This window comes from Agelaius phoeniceus, chromosome 10 (genome assembly GCF_051311805.1).
Source record: "Agelaius phoeniceus isolate bAgePho1 chromosome 10, bAgePho1.hap1, whole genome shotgun sequence".
NCBI classification, from domain to species: Eukaryota; Metazoa; Chordata; class Aves; order Passeriformes; family Icteridae; genus Agelaius; species Agelaius phoeniceus.
In genome coordinates, this window is record NC_135274.1 from 8428573 (window position 1) to 8444934 (window position 16362).

The 16362-nt window shown below is 44.3% G+C and overlaps 2 protein-coding genes across 6 annotated transcripts in view; both read left to right on the top strand.

Moving 5' to 3' along the window:
- DGKD (diacylglycerol kinase delta) overlaps nucleotides 1-5226 on the top strand; it is a 58527-nt gene extending 53301 nt beyond the window's left edge. For 4 of the 5 annotated variants that reach the window (XM_077183833.1, XM_077183834.1, XM_077183835.1 and 1 more), the window contains one exon: nucleotides 965-5226. In XM_077183833.1, the coding sequence (XP_077039948.1) occupies nucleotides 965-1054 (90 nt within the window). In that variant the 3' untranslated portion in view covers nucleotides 1055-5226. The remainder of the gene's footprint in view (nucleotides 1-964) is intronic. The other variant, XR_013183604.1, reaches the window with a different exon arrangement.
- PROC (protein C, inactivator of coagulation factors Va and VIIIa) lies at nucleotides 2623-15540 on the top strand. The gene is made up of 10 exons (XM_054639322.2): nucleotides 2623-2726; nucleotides 7063-7223; nucleotides 7576-7659; nucleotides 8040-8200; nucleotides 9118-9142; nucleotides 9662-9772; nucleotides 10465-10605; nucleotides 10956-11065; nucleotides 11988-12105; nucleotides 14878-15540. The coding sequence occupies exons 3-10, from the start codon at nucleotides 7593-7595 to the stop codon at nucleotides 15438-15440; spliced, it is 1296 nt and encodes a 431-aa protein (XP_054495297.1). The 5' UTR covers nucleotides 2623-2726; nucleotides 7063-7223; nucleotides 7576-7592; the 3' UTR covers nucleotides 15441-15540.
- The last annotated feature ends 822 nt before the right edge of the window (nucleotides 15541-16362 follow it).

Sequence of the window (16362 nt, forward strand, 5' to 3'; positions counted from 1 at the left end):
ACCGTTTTGGGTCACCTGGTTTTTAATGGCAGGGAGGTAGAAGAGCTGGTTGAGGGACCAGCTGTCCAGTTCTGCCACAGCTTCCTGGAGATGTGGTACAGTCCAGCACACAGATTGCCAATAGTGTTCTTGAGAGTCTCTGATTTTAATGAGGGAAGTTTGTCTCAGCTACTGAACCATCTTTGCAGAAGGTGCTGTAATTGAGAAGATTTGGTTCTTACCATGCAGTGACTGGACAAATGGATCATCATACTTCTTTGTTACAAGAAAAAGTGATTGTCCACTTTGATGAGGCTTATGGATGGAGGGAATATTTTTTGAGAGGGCTTAGTAGCCACATTGCACAACTTTTCATTGCCTCACCTACATTGTTTCTGCTGAGAGAAATTGAATGTGGTGGTTTGCATGTGCAAGAGACTTGTGTCATCATTCTGGTGACTTGCATAGAGCAGGAAAACAGGTTTTTTTGAACTAGTGTGTGGCATTTGTTTGATGCCCCTTGAACCTTTATTTATCATTTTTACCATCTTTCCATGGTGAGGTTTGCTGTAACCTGTGTAACTGACCCCTCTGCATGTCATCCACCTACAGCCTGTGTTTGTTGCATGGTACCCAGCTATCAGATGTGACTGGTTAGTTCCTCCTGCATGTTTTGGCTTCTAGATTTGGTCCTTGACATCTATGTTCTCTTCCTGTTCTCACAGCCTTTGACAACCTAAACAATTTGTGTTCTGGCTAACAGTCCACAGTTGTGTCTCTGCATTGCTCTGTGCCCACTCTGCATTCCTTAATAGCTTTTTGACATGTTGGTTTGAGGCTCTGTATATAACCCTCAGGTTTGGAATTTTTCTGGTTGGTTTCCTCCTCTCTTTGTAACTGGCTGGCTAGTTTGTAACTGTTGCTTGGCCACCTGGAGTTTCCTTCTACACTTTCTTTTAGTGTAAGGTTTTCTTTTTTCTTCCAGGACCTGGGAGTGACCAAAGTGGGTCACATGAAGAGGATACTGCACGGGATCAAGGAGCTGAGCCGGAGTACTCCTGTCAGCGAGGCTTAGCCTCTGTTTTCACAGCCTGTGTCTACCATTCTCCCTAACTGCACAGCAGTCACCTCACCAAGCAGATGTGCTCACAACTATCTCTGCTGAACAGCCAAAGTTTAGCTGTTCGGAGCTCATATCAACCAAGCATGGTGCTACTTTTTTCCTGTGGGGTATGGCTGCATCCTTTGGAGAGGCACTTCCTCTGTGGTTGGCAGAGCCTCCTGGAGAGAACTCACTCGCTGTTTGAAGAGCCATGTCCTGTGTCATGGGAAGTTCTGGTTCCAGGGACAGTGCAGGACTCCTGAGAACTGCAACACAGATACCTTTACTGGATAACTTCATCACAGTAGAATCATTCAGGGCAAAAGATGTATCGGCCAGTCTTAATTCAGGAGCATCTGACAGTCTCTTCAGACCCAAAACTTTCCTGCTCATCTGTGCGTCACACCTGTATTTAGCATATTTAAGTGGGACAAAGCCTCTCCTTTCATCTTACTATTCCCTTTTTAATGCATCTGTAGTTGTGTGTAATTTGCATCTGAAATTCGAAACCAGTGCAGACCTCTTCCAGTGAATATCAAGTGATTCTCATTCACTCATGCTTTTGCAACAAACAGTGCATGTGCTTCAGACAGGATTTGCACCAGTTGGCAGGGCCTTCTGCTGGGCCTGCTCTCTTCTACCAGCCAGGGGCAATGGTACAACCTTTAGGTTTTCACAAAAAATGTGCTGCTGAGTCATCATGGACAATTGTTCAGAAATTCCTGGCAGTAAGAAAAGAAAATTCTGGAGAGCAGAATAGTTGCAGGAGATCAGCTCTGACATTCCTTCTTCTGAATTCATCTTTGGGAGACCAGGTAAAAGGGAGAGTAGAGCTAATGAGCTGTTTGTGCTGCACAAGAAGGGAGGTATAGGACAACTTGCTTCATCCTGGGGGAGGGAGTAGCATGACTGGCAGTGGCCAGGTGTAGCTTCCTGCCTGTTCAGTGCCACTTCTGTGGCCACAGACATGAGAGCTGTTTCTTTACTTCAGCTTGCAGTGAAGAAAACTATTTCTGTCACAAAATACGAGATTTAAGTCTAGTACTTGTATCTTTTCACCTGTCTAGGTCTCAGTAGCTTTTCCACCTTGCTTCTGTTTCTTGCTGCCTTGCTTCTTCACTCCAGGGTGATACAAAAGATTAGAGTAGCTCAATTCTCCTGGGCTGTACCCCTAAAAGATTCCTTATGCTGTCAAACATTGGGGCTTCTGTAAGAGCACTGAGAGGAGGAGGATTGTTACCAAGCAAATGAGCCTTATAATGAAAACTGGAATATGTTGATAAATTGCCTTTGGTACCAGCAACAGTGGAGCATGGAAAAATTAGTGCCTCTGAATCAGAGTTTCTAGATTGCTGACCTCAGTTGGTTGGCTGTTAAAGCCCAAGACCAGCATGCATAGTTATATCACCATCTTTGTCACTGCAAAGGGAATTTGGCAACAGTCAGTGCTGTAAAACTTGAGAGACAGCAGAAATATTTAATTACTGTTATTTTCTGTATATTTATTTAATATTTTTTTATTATTACAGAGTGGCATCTCTCTGACTATGGCTGCAGACAGAAAAGCCCACATGCACAGTGGCATAAAAGATAATTTGCTGAGGACATCATTCTTTTTTTACTTTTTTAAGTAAAGGATTTTAAAGTAAGGATTTTTATCAAATTGATATCACTTCTCTAGTCTAATAACAATCAGTCAAGTTAGTTTATGTAAAGATTTGTCAGCTTATAAAGGCTCTGGGCTGATTTCCTTTCAGCTGGGCAAACTCCATTGAATTCCCTAGTATTTCACCAAGGGTTATTCTGACTCTGTCTTTTCTAACCAGACACATTTACCCATGTGTCTTCTCACAGCCTGGCGAGTGACAGGGCTTGTGTTAAAACTCATGAGAAGGTAAAAGAAGACTAAACATGCTTGATCCAGCTAGAAACACTTACAGTATAAATACAGTGGGGCCTGAGCAGGAAATATGTCCAGCCTTGCCCTGAATGTATTTCTCCCATTTATATGTTGGCAATTGCTTCCATAGCTGTAGTTGTTATTTATCAGTACAGACTCCCTCTAACTATATTGAATTCCTGAGGTATCAGGTAAGTAAGAATTGCAAGCATACTGTATTGTCCCACTTGCTTGTTGAGGCACAGAGCAGCATCTGGATGAAAATGAGAAGTCTCAGGAGAGCCCCAGGATGCAGCCATCACCAGTGGTGGTGTGCAGTGACCTCATAGTGTGTGCATCCCACTGTCTGTCCCAGAACTGCATGTTTCTGGGACATCCATGTGCCTTCCAGGAGAGTGCAGCAGGGCATGAGGCAGGAGATAACTCCAGATAAGAGGTGAGATCTGTGTTTGTTCCTATATGCAGTGAAGGAGTGGAGGAGCTGTTCTGTCAACTTTCCCCAGCAGCCTCATGGTTAAAGATGCATAAACAATAAGCTCTTGCCTTGCATAGTCCTTGAGGAATTAAATTCTTGCTTCCATAGAAAGAGCTCCTCTCTACTCTTCCTGCCTAGAGCAACAGAAGAATCCAAAGAATTTCTACATTCAGGTGTGTTCCTTAATTCATGCCATATCTATCAAGACCTGATGGCCATTAGCCATTTACATGAGTGATGAGGCTTGCACAGATGCATCTTCATTTCTTTTGCTTTTTTGATCTGTGTGTCAATGCCTTGAGATCCTTTTTGTGCACATGCACATCTGTCAATGGGTTAACAGCCACTATATTCCTGTCTTACTTATCAGAGGCAGGAAGGGAGTTCTTCCTTCTTCTAAGATCTAGAAAACAGGATCCACGTTTAACCTGAGTGCCTTTAGATATTTATTAAGGTTTAGATCTAAGAAACCCCAAAGGGTTGTAGTTCTGTATGTCTCACTGGGAACAGTGCAGATTTCTGTTGGCAAGATTTTTGTGAATAGATGAAGACAATTTGTGTTGAACATCAGTGAGCTCTATCTGCAAAGTAGGGAGCCAGGTGGAACTCCTGGCTACTGCCTATTCTGAGTTTCTCTTCTGACATCTGATAATTTTTTGTGGGAGAAAAACTCAGGAACGACAGTTAGTAAAAAATATGCTGCTTTGCCAAAAAGAGACTGCCCAGCAGTCTCAGGAGCACCAGCCTGAGAGAAGCTAGAACTGCACCTATCACACAGGTGTTTAGTCCCTGAAGAAACACAGCTCCTGTGAAAGCCATACAGCACCTTCTGTTCACATCCCTCACCCTGGCAGTGGCTGCAGTGAGCTGGGCACGGGGTTTCTTCTGCTTGGAAGAGGCTTCAGTCCCTTTTCTCACATCACCATCCTGGCACCATCCTGGATATTTAATGGCAGATTCTGGGGAATGATGGTTTGGGCTAAGTGAGAGATTGTGTGCAGTGGAGACTGGAGGGAGGTTTGGCTGTTGGCAGTGCCCTGCCCTGGGCTGCCCTTGGGAGGGCTGGTGCAGCCTCTCTTCTGTACCTTGCAGGATGTCAGCAGGAGCCAGCACAGTGGCCAAGGGGAGCTGTGCTGCCGGGTGCCTGGAGGTGCTGGCCTGGCACCTGGGAGCCTCCAGCTCTGTTGAGGCCTTCTGTGTCAGTGCTAAATCTGCTTCTGCCCCCAAATCATATGGAAAGCTTCAATCATTGTTTTAGTGTTATTTAAAAACGTGCGTAATAGCGATGTGATTTATAAAACAGACTGTTTACAAGACATATTTTGTATCTTAAGATGTGTGTACTGTAAAAAAAAAGGAAAGTATGAAAAATGATGTTTTTCTACAACTGTCAGCAGTGACTGCATGTCTGTATCATTGTCCACCGACCGTTGTTCCTCAGGGGTGTCCCCACCATTCCTGCGATCCTGTCAAAAGCATCGGGAAGCAAGTGAATCCCTGTACAGTCTTGGGAAGAAGGTTTTGTGCCTTAAGAATGGGACCTGCTTCCCTCCTATTTATTTTGTTAATTTATACAGTGATTACCATGGAAATGTCTCTTGGAGGTTTTTTTGTACATAGTTTACTTGTTGTAAATATTTTTTTCTTGTATATAAAGTAAACACGTTTCCGAGCTTCCAGTAAGGATTCTCTGTTGCTGATTTTATTGTGAGAGGGCTGCTGTGCCCATCAGGTGGGAACCAGCTAATAAAAACCTGTGCTGTGATTAAATGGTTTTATCCTGGCTTGCATCAGAAGTTCAGAGCTGTTCCTTAGAGAGGAGTGAAATGGTAAATGTAAATGTTGTAGGCTAATTTTGTAGCATTTTTTGTGTTGGTTTAATTGGCATGGAGTTGAAGACATCAGTTTAATTTTTTTAGCTATGTCTTGTAGTGAACAAATGATGTTTTAAATGTGGTGCTTCTACTGGTGCTCATCTGATCAAAGCTCTGCTGGCAGCAAACCCACAGCTCAATGGGAACACTGTCAGACTCAGCAGGGCTGTGTTGGTTACCCCTCCTCAGGTGCTGTTCCTGGCCATGGTGCTGCAGTGCCAGGATGAGGTGGGAGCAGTTGTTCTCTCCTCCACCTGGGCCTCTGTGTATTCCATTTATTGCAATATGTACAGTGACTGGAATAAGTGAAAATGCATTTACAGTGACTGGAATAAGTGAAAAATGTGGGAGAAGTGAGTTTTTTCATCAAATGTAGGAACTGAGTGTTATAAATGACACCTGTAAACTTGAAACAAAAAATTTGGCGTGTTTGGGTGAGCAGTTCATAGAGTGGATTGTGACAAGCTTTCTCTTCCATCTGTACAGATTGGTGGGTTCATAAGATGCTGATAGGAAACTTCCAGCAGATTTACTTTAATTGACAGGATGGTTGTAGAGTTCCACAGTACTGTCACAAAGTGGGTGGAAAGTAAGTTACAATGGTCATGAATGTTTTCTATGTGAAAAACATCTTTGTACGTGATAATTAAACAGAAGTATGGAGGGAATAGTGTATTGAGCAGGAATATCATTCTGATGTTATGGACTCTTGTATGATGAAAATGGTAACATTTTCATTTTACCATTTTTCATTGGTTACCTGGAGCCAGAATAAGGAGAAAATAAGAACTACTGTGTTTATTCACACATGCATCATTCCCTGAGTGTCAGGCTCTGCTTTAAGTGGCACTACAGAAAAAATGCAAAGAAGGCAACAGTAGAGACAGAAGATACTCTTACTCCTCTGATACAGGTTAATTAATTTTGGTCTTTTTTTTAATAATGTGGCAGAAGCTAATAGCAAAAAACTTACTGCCCCACTCAGTGTGTCCGAGGACTCCTGGGTGCACAGGTGGTTTGCATGAAGATGCCATATCTTCAACATCATCTTCAGCATCTTCAACCCTGCAAAGGGTCATTACTCATTGGAAGGGGCTGCCCAGGGAGGTTTGGAGTTCCCCTTACTGGAGGTGTTCAAGGAATGACTGGATGTGGCACTCAGTGCTCTGGGCTGGGTGGCAAGGTGAGGATTTGGTCACAGGCTCAATGGACTTGGAGGTTTTTTCCAACCTGAGTGATTCTGGAATTCTGCACAGCTCACAGAGGTGCCACTGCAGAGAACTTGGATATGCTGGTTCCTACCACTTCCAATGCAAGAAAATTTTTGAAAAGGATTGGGGGTTTTCTCTAAATGCTTAGTGTTCAGAATGCAATAGAATACTTTGTTCTGATGAGAGCTAACCCAGCACACCAGAAGATGCAATATGCTGGTACAAGCATCTGGTATCTGCTTAGGGCTGTCAGTGGGGGTTAGTTCCCTTTACTATTTTGTGATGGAAGCTTTGATGAGAAAGTGAAATGAGAGGACTCTTAAAAATTGCAGTATGTGTCTCTTTTGGGTGATTGTGTGTTGTGAGAAGAGGGCAGGATCTCTCAAGAGACCACAGCACTGGGTATGTACACTTGCAAATTATATATAACCATTTCTACTCACCAGAGAATTAAAAGGAGAAAATGGTTTGAGAAAGGCAGAGTGGGTGCCTCAGCTGTTTTACTTTTCCTCTGTATGCAGGTAAATGGTCAAGCTCTCCCTGAGCACTGTTTGTTTAACAACTAAAAAGAAAGCACTTCATGTCACTCCAAAGAGTAAATATCTGAAGTTATGGATTAACTAAGTTCCAGCAGAGCTCCTGGAGGAAGAACAGATCACGCTGATTCCCACTGAATAAAGCAGTAAGTGCTTCAAAAGTATTGTATCCTTTGAGATTTCTAAGTACAGCTTCCTTTAATGGAGCATGAAGCTTGTTAAAAATGTCCAGTGACAAGGGGAGGGTGTCAAGACAGGCCAGAAGTTTTCTGCTGGTGTATTAAAGGGAATGAGCAAACCGGTCTGGAGGGGCCCTAGTGAACAGCCACTCCAGAGCTGGAGTCAGAGACAGGGCACAGCAGAGCTTTCAGCAGAGATGTAGCTTTCTGAAAAGCCAGTGAGCGAGCTGGCTGAGCTGGATGGGTGGGAACTGTCTGCAGCAGGGTCTTGTGTCACTCAGCAATGTGCTCTTCTTGACACCTGCCCTCTCCTCCTCAGGTAACTCCTGCTGCAGCATGTGGAAGCTCCTCACTGTGGGGCTGCTGCTGGCTGCCTGCTCTTCCTGGGGCTGCTGCACCTCAAGTAAGCATTCTTTTGAGAGATGGCCTTCAACCTTTCCCAGTAGCTGCAGTTTCATTTCCTGCTCCTCTGTTAGTCAGAGGGAGTGGCTGGAATCATTCTCATTATGGGGGTTTGACTTCCTTTAGCAGAGGTTGACAAACAATGCTGGGGCCATGGCAGCTGCCTGGTCAGAACCCTGCTGAGCCCCATGAGATGTCAGAGTACCGCAGGGCAGAGGCTGGAGCTTGCAGCACAGCACAGACAGCACATGGTGTCTAGGGCAGCCTCTCTTGCTGTACTGGAGAGAGGCTCTTCCTCTCATAGGTGTCCTTTGGGAAGCACCACTGCGAGTTTTCAGCCAGCTCTTTTCTCTGCTTCTGCTCTCACCTTTTTGCTTGCAGTATTTTACAGCAGTAAAGATGCAAACCGAGTCCTGAGAATCCAGAAGAGGTCAAATACTTTCCTGGAGGAGCTCAAGCCAGGCTCTGTGGAGCGTGAGTGTATTGAAGAGCGCTGTGACTTTGAGGAAGCCAGTGAGATATTTGAAACCAAGGAAGAAACAGTAAGTTGGTTTGTTTTTAAGGATAAGATAACTTAGTCAGTCAATGATTTTCTTAAAATATCGCAATCCAGGGCACAGGAGATCATGCTGTCAGTACTGAACATGGATCTTTCCTGACTCCTCAGGTGTAGGCATGGTTTTGAGTGTCACTGTGTTACAGTGATTGTCAAGTTACCCCTCTATGGGCCACAAAGCTTGGCTACTCAAGAATGTCCCACCTGACCCACCTGGTGAGGTTTGGGTCCTAGACAGTTAATTCCAATCCTTGCTTGACCCCACTGGCTATTCTTGCTGCTACTGAGTTTCTCCCAGTCCTTTCAGTCTTTCCCCTTTGTTGTCCATTCATCAGTCCTGGCTGCTTTTCAGTGTATCTCCCAAGTCTCCCAGTTATGCCTGACAAACCTTTATCTTATCACTACATTGTTTCTCTCCTTCTCCAAACTCCTATTTTGAACTGGACACTATGTTTACTGTCTGCTGATTCCTGGCCCTTTCTACACTCAATTGTTGTGTTGGGTTGTACTCCCTGTTGCTGTTTTTAGCAGAATAGGCTCAAAGCATAGGATTACCCAGTCCTTGCTGTCCCTCAGATCCCAGAGGAGAGAGGGACTGTCCTTAGAATGCCCAAGTTTTGTCTAACTGGGCTCAAATGAACTCAGGTGACTTACCTGGCAGTAAGTGCCAAGAGATAGCCTGCAAGCAGAGCAGGGGAGTCTGTGCTTAGTGCAGGCAGTACAGGGGGCTCACTGGCTGCTTTTCTTGGTTTGTAGTGCCAGTCACTGCACTGCCAAGAAGAATGAGACTGATGTTACTGACCCAAGTGCTGTGTCCTGTTGGCCAAGACCATGAAACACTTAAAATCCCTCACTTGTGAAAAATGGTTTTCTTGCTGTAATACAAGTTTTATTTCTCCACAGCTAAATTTTTGGAGCAAGTACATAGGTAAGTAAAGACTTTCCTAATCACTTCTCTGTGTTTCCTCAGGAGTTACTAGTACTCAGCCTTCCTGCTGCCATATGTCATGTACTGATTCAAATTCTCATTCTCTCTCATAAGGATTGTGCAGAGGATGTTTTCCTGTTCTATCATACAAGCAGTCTTCCAAAAACACTTGAGGTGCACCTGTACCTATCATCAGTCATCTTCCCAGAGTTAAGGAATTGGTGAAAAATGCTTTGACACTCTAACCATGCCTGACGTGGTCCAGCAGTAACCTGCTGCTGTCCTGCCTGCTTCAGGCTTTACTCTTTGCTCCCCTTCTGCCCACTCCACTCACTCTGCAGATGTAATTGAGAACCCAAACAGATGACCCTGCCTCTGGCCAAGTGCCACAGAGGTGTCACCATTAAGTGCCAGAAACATGGCTGATACTTGGGAGTCTGGGGAGGGTCTGTTCGTGTTGATGTTTGATCTGTGAGCTCTGTATGGTTCAGCAACTGAGTTTTCCTACCTCTGTTTCAGATGGAGATCAGTGTAAACCAAATCCTTGTTCCAATGGGATCTGCAAGGACGCTATTGGAAAATTTTCCTGCATCTGTAACAAAGGCTGGGAGGGGGTTTTGTGCAGTTATGGTAACACTGCATTTAATCCACTATAAAATAACATCCTTTGTGACAGGGATCTCTCTGTGATAGGGATGGACACTTCAGTTAATGCATGGCATATTCTTTCTTTACTACTTTCTTTACTAATGTGGTTTCTCTCTTGCTTCTTAGTGTAGTAAGAGGTTTATCTGTGCTTATCTAAAGCAAAATTAACTTTGTATTGCCATAGGATAATTTTAAAGGTTTGAGATATCTAAATTTTGGACAATATTGGAAATAATCTGTGAAGCAGGGGTTTACTTTAGAATTGGGGATTATGGTGGGGTTTTTAAATACAGGGGAAAACCCAATCCACTGTGAATATTTTATTACTGTAACAGTTCCTTCCTTGGACAGAAGCTGCATAGAATATTTAGGGATGAGCTTTGTATGTCATGTATCATCAACAGCTTTCACTGTGGGACTTGGCACATAGTGACAGGGCATTTTCTGTTCTCCAGTCTGCAGTAATCTGTTTCCTCCATCTCCCCACTCCCTGATTCTGGACCTAGGTCTGCTTGCTGTCTAGAGGCCTGAGTGTCATTGAAGCCCACAGCTGTCATTCCAAATCCATTGACAGCTGTTACCCACTTGAAGCACGATGTCACTTTGCCACCTTACCTTTCTGTGACTCCTACTTCCCAACTCCACGTCTCTCTTGCTGTTTGTTTTTCCCACAGAGGTCAAATACAGCAACTGTTCCACGGACAATGGGGGCTGTGAACATTTCTGCAGGGAGGACCCTGCTGAGCAGCATCGCTTGTGCAGCTGTGCATCGGGGTATCAGCTCAAGGATGACCACACCACGTGTGAGCCTGTAGGTAAGAGCAGGGTGTTTGTAGTCCAGCTTTTGCAGAGGATTATTCAGACTGATGTAAAAGAGTTTTAGGGGAGATTTGTCTGCAGTGCACTTTGTACTCATTTTCAAAACATCTATTCCATGAAGAGTAACTCTGCCTGCATTTCCCAGCTCCATACCCACTTTATGGCCATTTATCCATGTTTGTCTCAGGGAGACATAAAGGGGAATCAGGAGACTGCCTCCTCTGCCAAGCTGAGGGACTTCCATGAAGCCTCTGAACAACATTGCCTAGATTAGACAGAGGAAATGCTCTAAAAAGAGGATTGGGTGACCTGGGCTTTGCTAGTGAGTTCTCTGCCTCTTCTGCAGTGGAGTTCCCCTGTGGAAGAGTGAAGTCAGACTACGTTGAAGCCAAAGCAGACTTCAATATTCGGCTCGTTAATGGAACAGTTGGAAGAAGGGGAGGCAGCCCTTGGCAGGTAAGGACAAAGGGATTCTTTGCCACAAATAGCTCAGGCTCTACCTGAACTGCTCTGCCTCCCTCTCTGCCCCAGAAAGGCTCTTGCCTTGTTACTGATGGTGTCATATGAAGTTAAGATTCCCTTTGCTTTTTCAAAAGTATCCCAAAGGTTGGAGTAGCAGGAAAAAATAATTTAGTATCTGTGAGGATTCTTGACCTTGTTCTTGTTGCCAAATATTTGAACTTACTGTGCCAACACTGCCAAGAGAGAGGATGGTGATGGCACTCACAGCAACTGCTCTGTTGTTCCATCCTGGAGAACTCATGTGTGACGTGTGCTTCAGCTCCTGCAACAGCCTTCCAGTGGGAGGTGATCTTCCTGCCCTTTCTTATAAGTCTTGTCTGTCATAAATTTAAGATAGCAGACTTCATCAGCAAAATATGCCATGGCAGGTTGGCTTATCACAAAGAAAAGGGAGACCTCACAGGTCTTACCATGGAACTAATGAATGCAAATAATTAGGGCCTGGTTCCCTTTGATATTAAAGGGCCTTTTACACCACAGCATGAGAGCTGCAGCCTGAGATGATGCAGGTATTTGGTGTGGGACACACCCCTCGTTTTTGCCCTGTATTTCAAAGCTTTTAGTACAAAGTGCTTCTTTGCAGTGACCAGCATCACGCCAAGCTGCAGCATCACCCCAAGCTGATTTGGATGAAGCCAGCCCTCATTCAGGAAGGACATTGAAAACTTTTTTGTAGGTATTTCACAGAGACTCTATTTATAGGGTTTTTGTTCCCCTGTAGAGCTTTGGCTTCAGTGAATATGACATGCTTTGGTGCTTGCTAAGTCTGGGCATTTGGCAGCACCCAAGAAGAATGAGTACAGTATTCTGTGAGCTGTGCTCCATGCAGTGTCACACCTCCCTTGTCTTGTTTCAGATTATGCTGCAAAATACCGAAGGGACGTTTCTGTGTGGGGGTGTTCTCATCCATCCAGCTTGGGTCCTAACAGCAGCACACTGCCTTGAGGAACACAAGGGGTTCAAAGTTAAACTTGGTATGGAAAATCACCTGTCCCTGTGTTTTTTAAATATAACTGTTTATTTCCTAACATTTATCATCTCAGGGAAAAGACTGGCAAGTTCTGAAGACAAAAGTCCTTGGTTGTAGGAGTGGTCTGTCTAGGCACTATTTTAATATGCACTTTAGCTTAAAACAAAGTTTAGTAAAAATCTGATTTCATTTCAGCTATTTGAACCTTACTCTGATGTCTACTGAGCACTGCTGATGGTCTGTAAAGTAGAAAGTCTTGGTCTCTTCTGCCTGTGTTTTTCTGGTGATGAAAATATTTAAGACCATCCCAATACTGAAAAAAAGTCTTGATCCCAGAAGGAGAATGTCACAGGATCTCTTTCTGCTTTTTCATGTATTTAAACACTATTACTTAAGAATGTTTCACTGGAGAGGTGCTGCAGAATGGCAACACTGCCTTTATCTGCTCTGCTGCCCTGGAGCACAAGAAAATGTCACTATGTCAAGTAAGTGCTGCTGCTGAATTAACAGACCAAGATAATTAGTGTTTCATTCACACTTGGATTTTCTTTAATAATGTTTTCTATCTAGCATTGGTGCTGAGGCATAACAGTTCAACTGCTTGCTTTCCATTTAGTGAAAGGATAGATTATTCCCAGTATTTGTGGAGTCCTGCCAATATATTGTCTGTGTATAGAACCTTAAAAATAGATGTCTGTGTGCATGTTCCATACACACTGTGGATGTGCAGATGCTAGAGAGCAGAGATAATAAGTTTATGTACATCCAACATAAAGAAGGAATTGAAAAGTGTGTGATGTAGCCTTGGGTCCTCTCAGTGCCAGAATATTCACCTTTTCACAGAGACATCTGTCACCACAAAAGCAGTTCTCATCAGAAAAACCCGGAGACATCCGTGAGCAACAAGGAGAGTTTTGGGTGAAGACATTGCCCTGTGCATGGGGACAGCCAGGAAAGTGTTGCTACTGAGCCTGCACAGGTGCTACTCAACCTGTGTCTGTCAGGCTGGGATACCCCACACCCTTCAGGACTTGTCTCACTGCAGCTTGCCACCCACAGGAGCAAAACTGGAGGGGAAACCTGCATCTCAGTTTACACTCAGCTTGGAGAGAAGTCTTGTAGCAACCCTAATGTGGCTTTTTAGTGTCTGAAATAGAAAGTTCGTTCTCCAAGTAGCTGAAGTTTTGGAAGATGGATTTGAGAATAAAACAATATTCCTGTTTGTGGCTCTTGTTCCTGCATCACCAGCCTAAGAGCATCCAGAAGTGTGTTCAGAACTCCAAGAAGATAGAACAGATAGGTGGATGTAATGATTAAATTCAAAATCATGTTTCTGCCTTCACAGTTAATATTTTTGTGCCAGCAGCAAGATTACGATGGTCCTTATTGTGTAGCAGGAACTCGATGCATTTCCACAACCTCTGGTTTCAGTACCTCCAGGTGTACATCCAGGATTTTGGAATTTAAAACTCCGGGGGTGGATAACCCACCAGAAGTCAGAGGGTGTCCCCCTGGAGGTGAGGGAGTCTGTCACTGCAGTGCAGAAGGTGCCACCCACTGTTTGGTGGGTGCCTCAGGATGGAGACAGCTGGTGTACAGAGTGTGGGGCCCCACAGCAGGCGTGTTCCTGCACAGCCACTCTGCCCCCTCAGAGGAGATGGTCTGACAGTGCTTGAGTCCAGAGTTATTTCTGAGGCCTAAAGCAGAGTTTGTATCTGTGAAGGCAGGAATAAAGCCCTGCCAGCCAGCCCCCAGCCACAGTGGATTCAGGCTGCCTCAGTGTGCTCTGAACACTGTCACTGCAAAGAGATTGTGATGGGAGAAAACTGATTTGTGATTGTTGACTCACTACTAGCAAATCCATCAGGGGCTGGTGCCACTCAGTACAAGACATCAGAGCAGGTTCAGCTGTCTGCTCCAGCCACATGTGAACTGTCCATTTGTCTGTCTGCAGAGGAGCAAGAAGAGAGACTCAGGTGGTCTGGAAGACCAAGATCCAAAGCTGAGTTTAAGAGATCTTTTGAGAATATTTCTGTAACTACTGTGTCTTGTAAGTCCCTATGCTTGGAGATGCTCCTTACAGAAAAAAACTTGCAAGACCTTATTGGCAGCCTGCCAGAAAACCTAGCTCTGCCTTTCCTATTGCAATGTATCACAAATGCCTTCTTGCATTTTTGGCCCTTTTCATCATAGGTTCTTGCTTGCTGTTCCATAACTGCTTGACCCATGAAGTAGCCATGATCATGTCGCACAAATAGCAACTGAGGAGTCTTAAGCAGTGAAAAATTCCTTAAAATACAGATGTAAGATTTCAGAAAGGAATAATCTTACCCATCAGTCAACTTTATCCTACAAATGCTGACATTCAGCCATTCAGGCCCTGGCTATGCAGTGTAAAGCTCATGTCCTGTTGAAAATGTCCTGTTTTGTGGTGTGCTTGCTCTCCCAGCTTTGAATGCTGGCTCCAAGGAGCTTGTTTTCCTCCTGACTCACATTGCACAAGTGTCCTGAAAGATGAACACCACAGGGCAATTTGATTTCTCAGCTGATGACCAGAGCTCTAAATCTCTGTAGGTATTCATGATTTCCGTAAATATGAAAAGTTTAGAGATTTGTCCATCTGTTAAGAGCACTGTTAACTTATGACATAAACAGTTGTATTACAAGAGAAGTAAAAACATGGAGTGCAGTCCTAACACCCGGTCTAATCCAGATGCTTTGGTCTTCACAGCAAAGGAAGCTTTGACAGCATCTGCCATCTTGTTTGCTCTTCCAGGTAAATTCCGTTTCCGTCCTGAGGCAGATGAGCAAACCATTTGGATTGATAAATGGGTGACCCACGAAAATTACACCAAGACGACCTCAGATAATGACATAGCCATGCTGCACTTGGCTGAGCATGTGATGTATTACAAATACGCGCTCCCCATCTGCCTCCCCACCCGCAACCTGGCGGAGCAGGAGCTGATGAGGAGCGGGAAGCAGGCGGTGGTGACGGGCTGGGGCACCATGAGCGAGCGTAACCACACCTACGCCGCTTCCCTCAGGTACATCCAGATCCCCATCGTGCCCCGCAACGAGTGCGCCCAGGCCATGAGCTCCCAGATCTCTGACAACATGCTGTGTGCTGGGAGCCCGGGAGACAGGAAAGACTCCTGCCGTGGGGACAGCGGCGGCCCTATGTTCACTAGATACAAGGATACTTGGTTTTTGGTAGGGCTGGTGAGCTGGGGTGAAGGCTGTGGAAGAAAGGAGAAATTTGGAGTCTACACCAAAGTTAGTCAGTACCTTGAGTGGATCCAGCACCACATAGATACATCAGCTCCTTTGAAGGGTTAATTGTGATCCAGAGTCGGGAGTGTTGTGACTCTGTGTTCGTGACAGTATGCACTATAATGTACTGTCAGATCTTCAGTATTAAATATAGAGTATGTGTTAACCTTGTGTGCTGTTTTCCTTTTTTTTGTATCTATTTTCTTTTTTCTATTTTCTTGCTGTTTTCCTTTTCTGTATCTATTTTTTTTTCCTACTTTTTTTTCTCCTTTACATTGGTTTGTTGCAGGTTATGTTGTTTATTTGTGGCATGGTCCTACTTTGGCCTTACAGGCAAGAAAATATCCTCTGTTAGCTGAGATGCTGTACATACAGCATTGTAGAAAATAGGGTTGTCCATGGTCAGACAACTCCATCTTCTAAGTAAAAATGTCAGTTGTGTAAAATGTCTGAAGTGGTTGGGGTGGAGACAGGAGGGAACACAGAAAAGTGTTTTGCCAATAACCCTAGAGATGCAGTTCTGTCATTTCAGCTGTACTGCAAGGTATTACCCACAGTAACTCTTTTGGTTTGCTCGGTATTTGTATAATTTTTCTTTCAACCCAGTGAAATTTTTATTACATTATTACTACCTCCAGTTCTTCACACCTTACTCCAGTGTTCACAGATTGTTGATTCAGCAGCATATTTGGATCAGTGAAGAACTTCAGTCTGCTCTTGTGACAAGATTGTTAAACAAAAACCTCCCAGGTATATTGAAATTTTATTAGAGTTTGAAAGAAATTTAATGTGATATCAGCAAGGAGGCTTACTACCTCTTAAATTTGTTCCCTCAGAAGCTGCCTCTGTGTTTATTACCCAAGTGAGGATTTTGAGTCATGCACTGAAGAAGTAGCAGTCTAGCCAAGGGCTTCTGTGTCACTTGCTGGCTCTGTCTCTCTCCTCTCCTCCTCTTTTTGCCTTGAGACAGGATTTAGGGATGGACAAA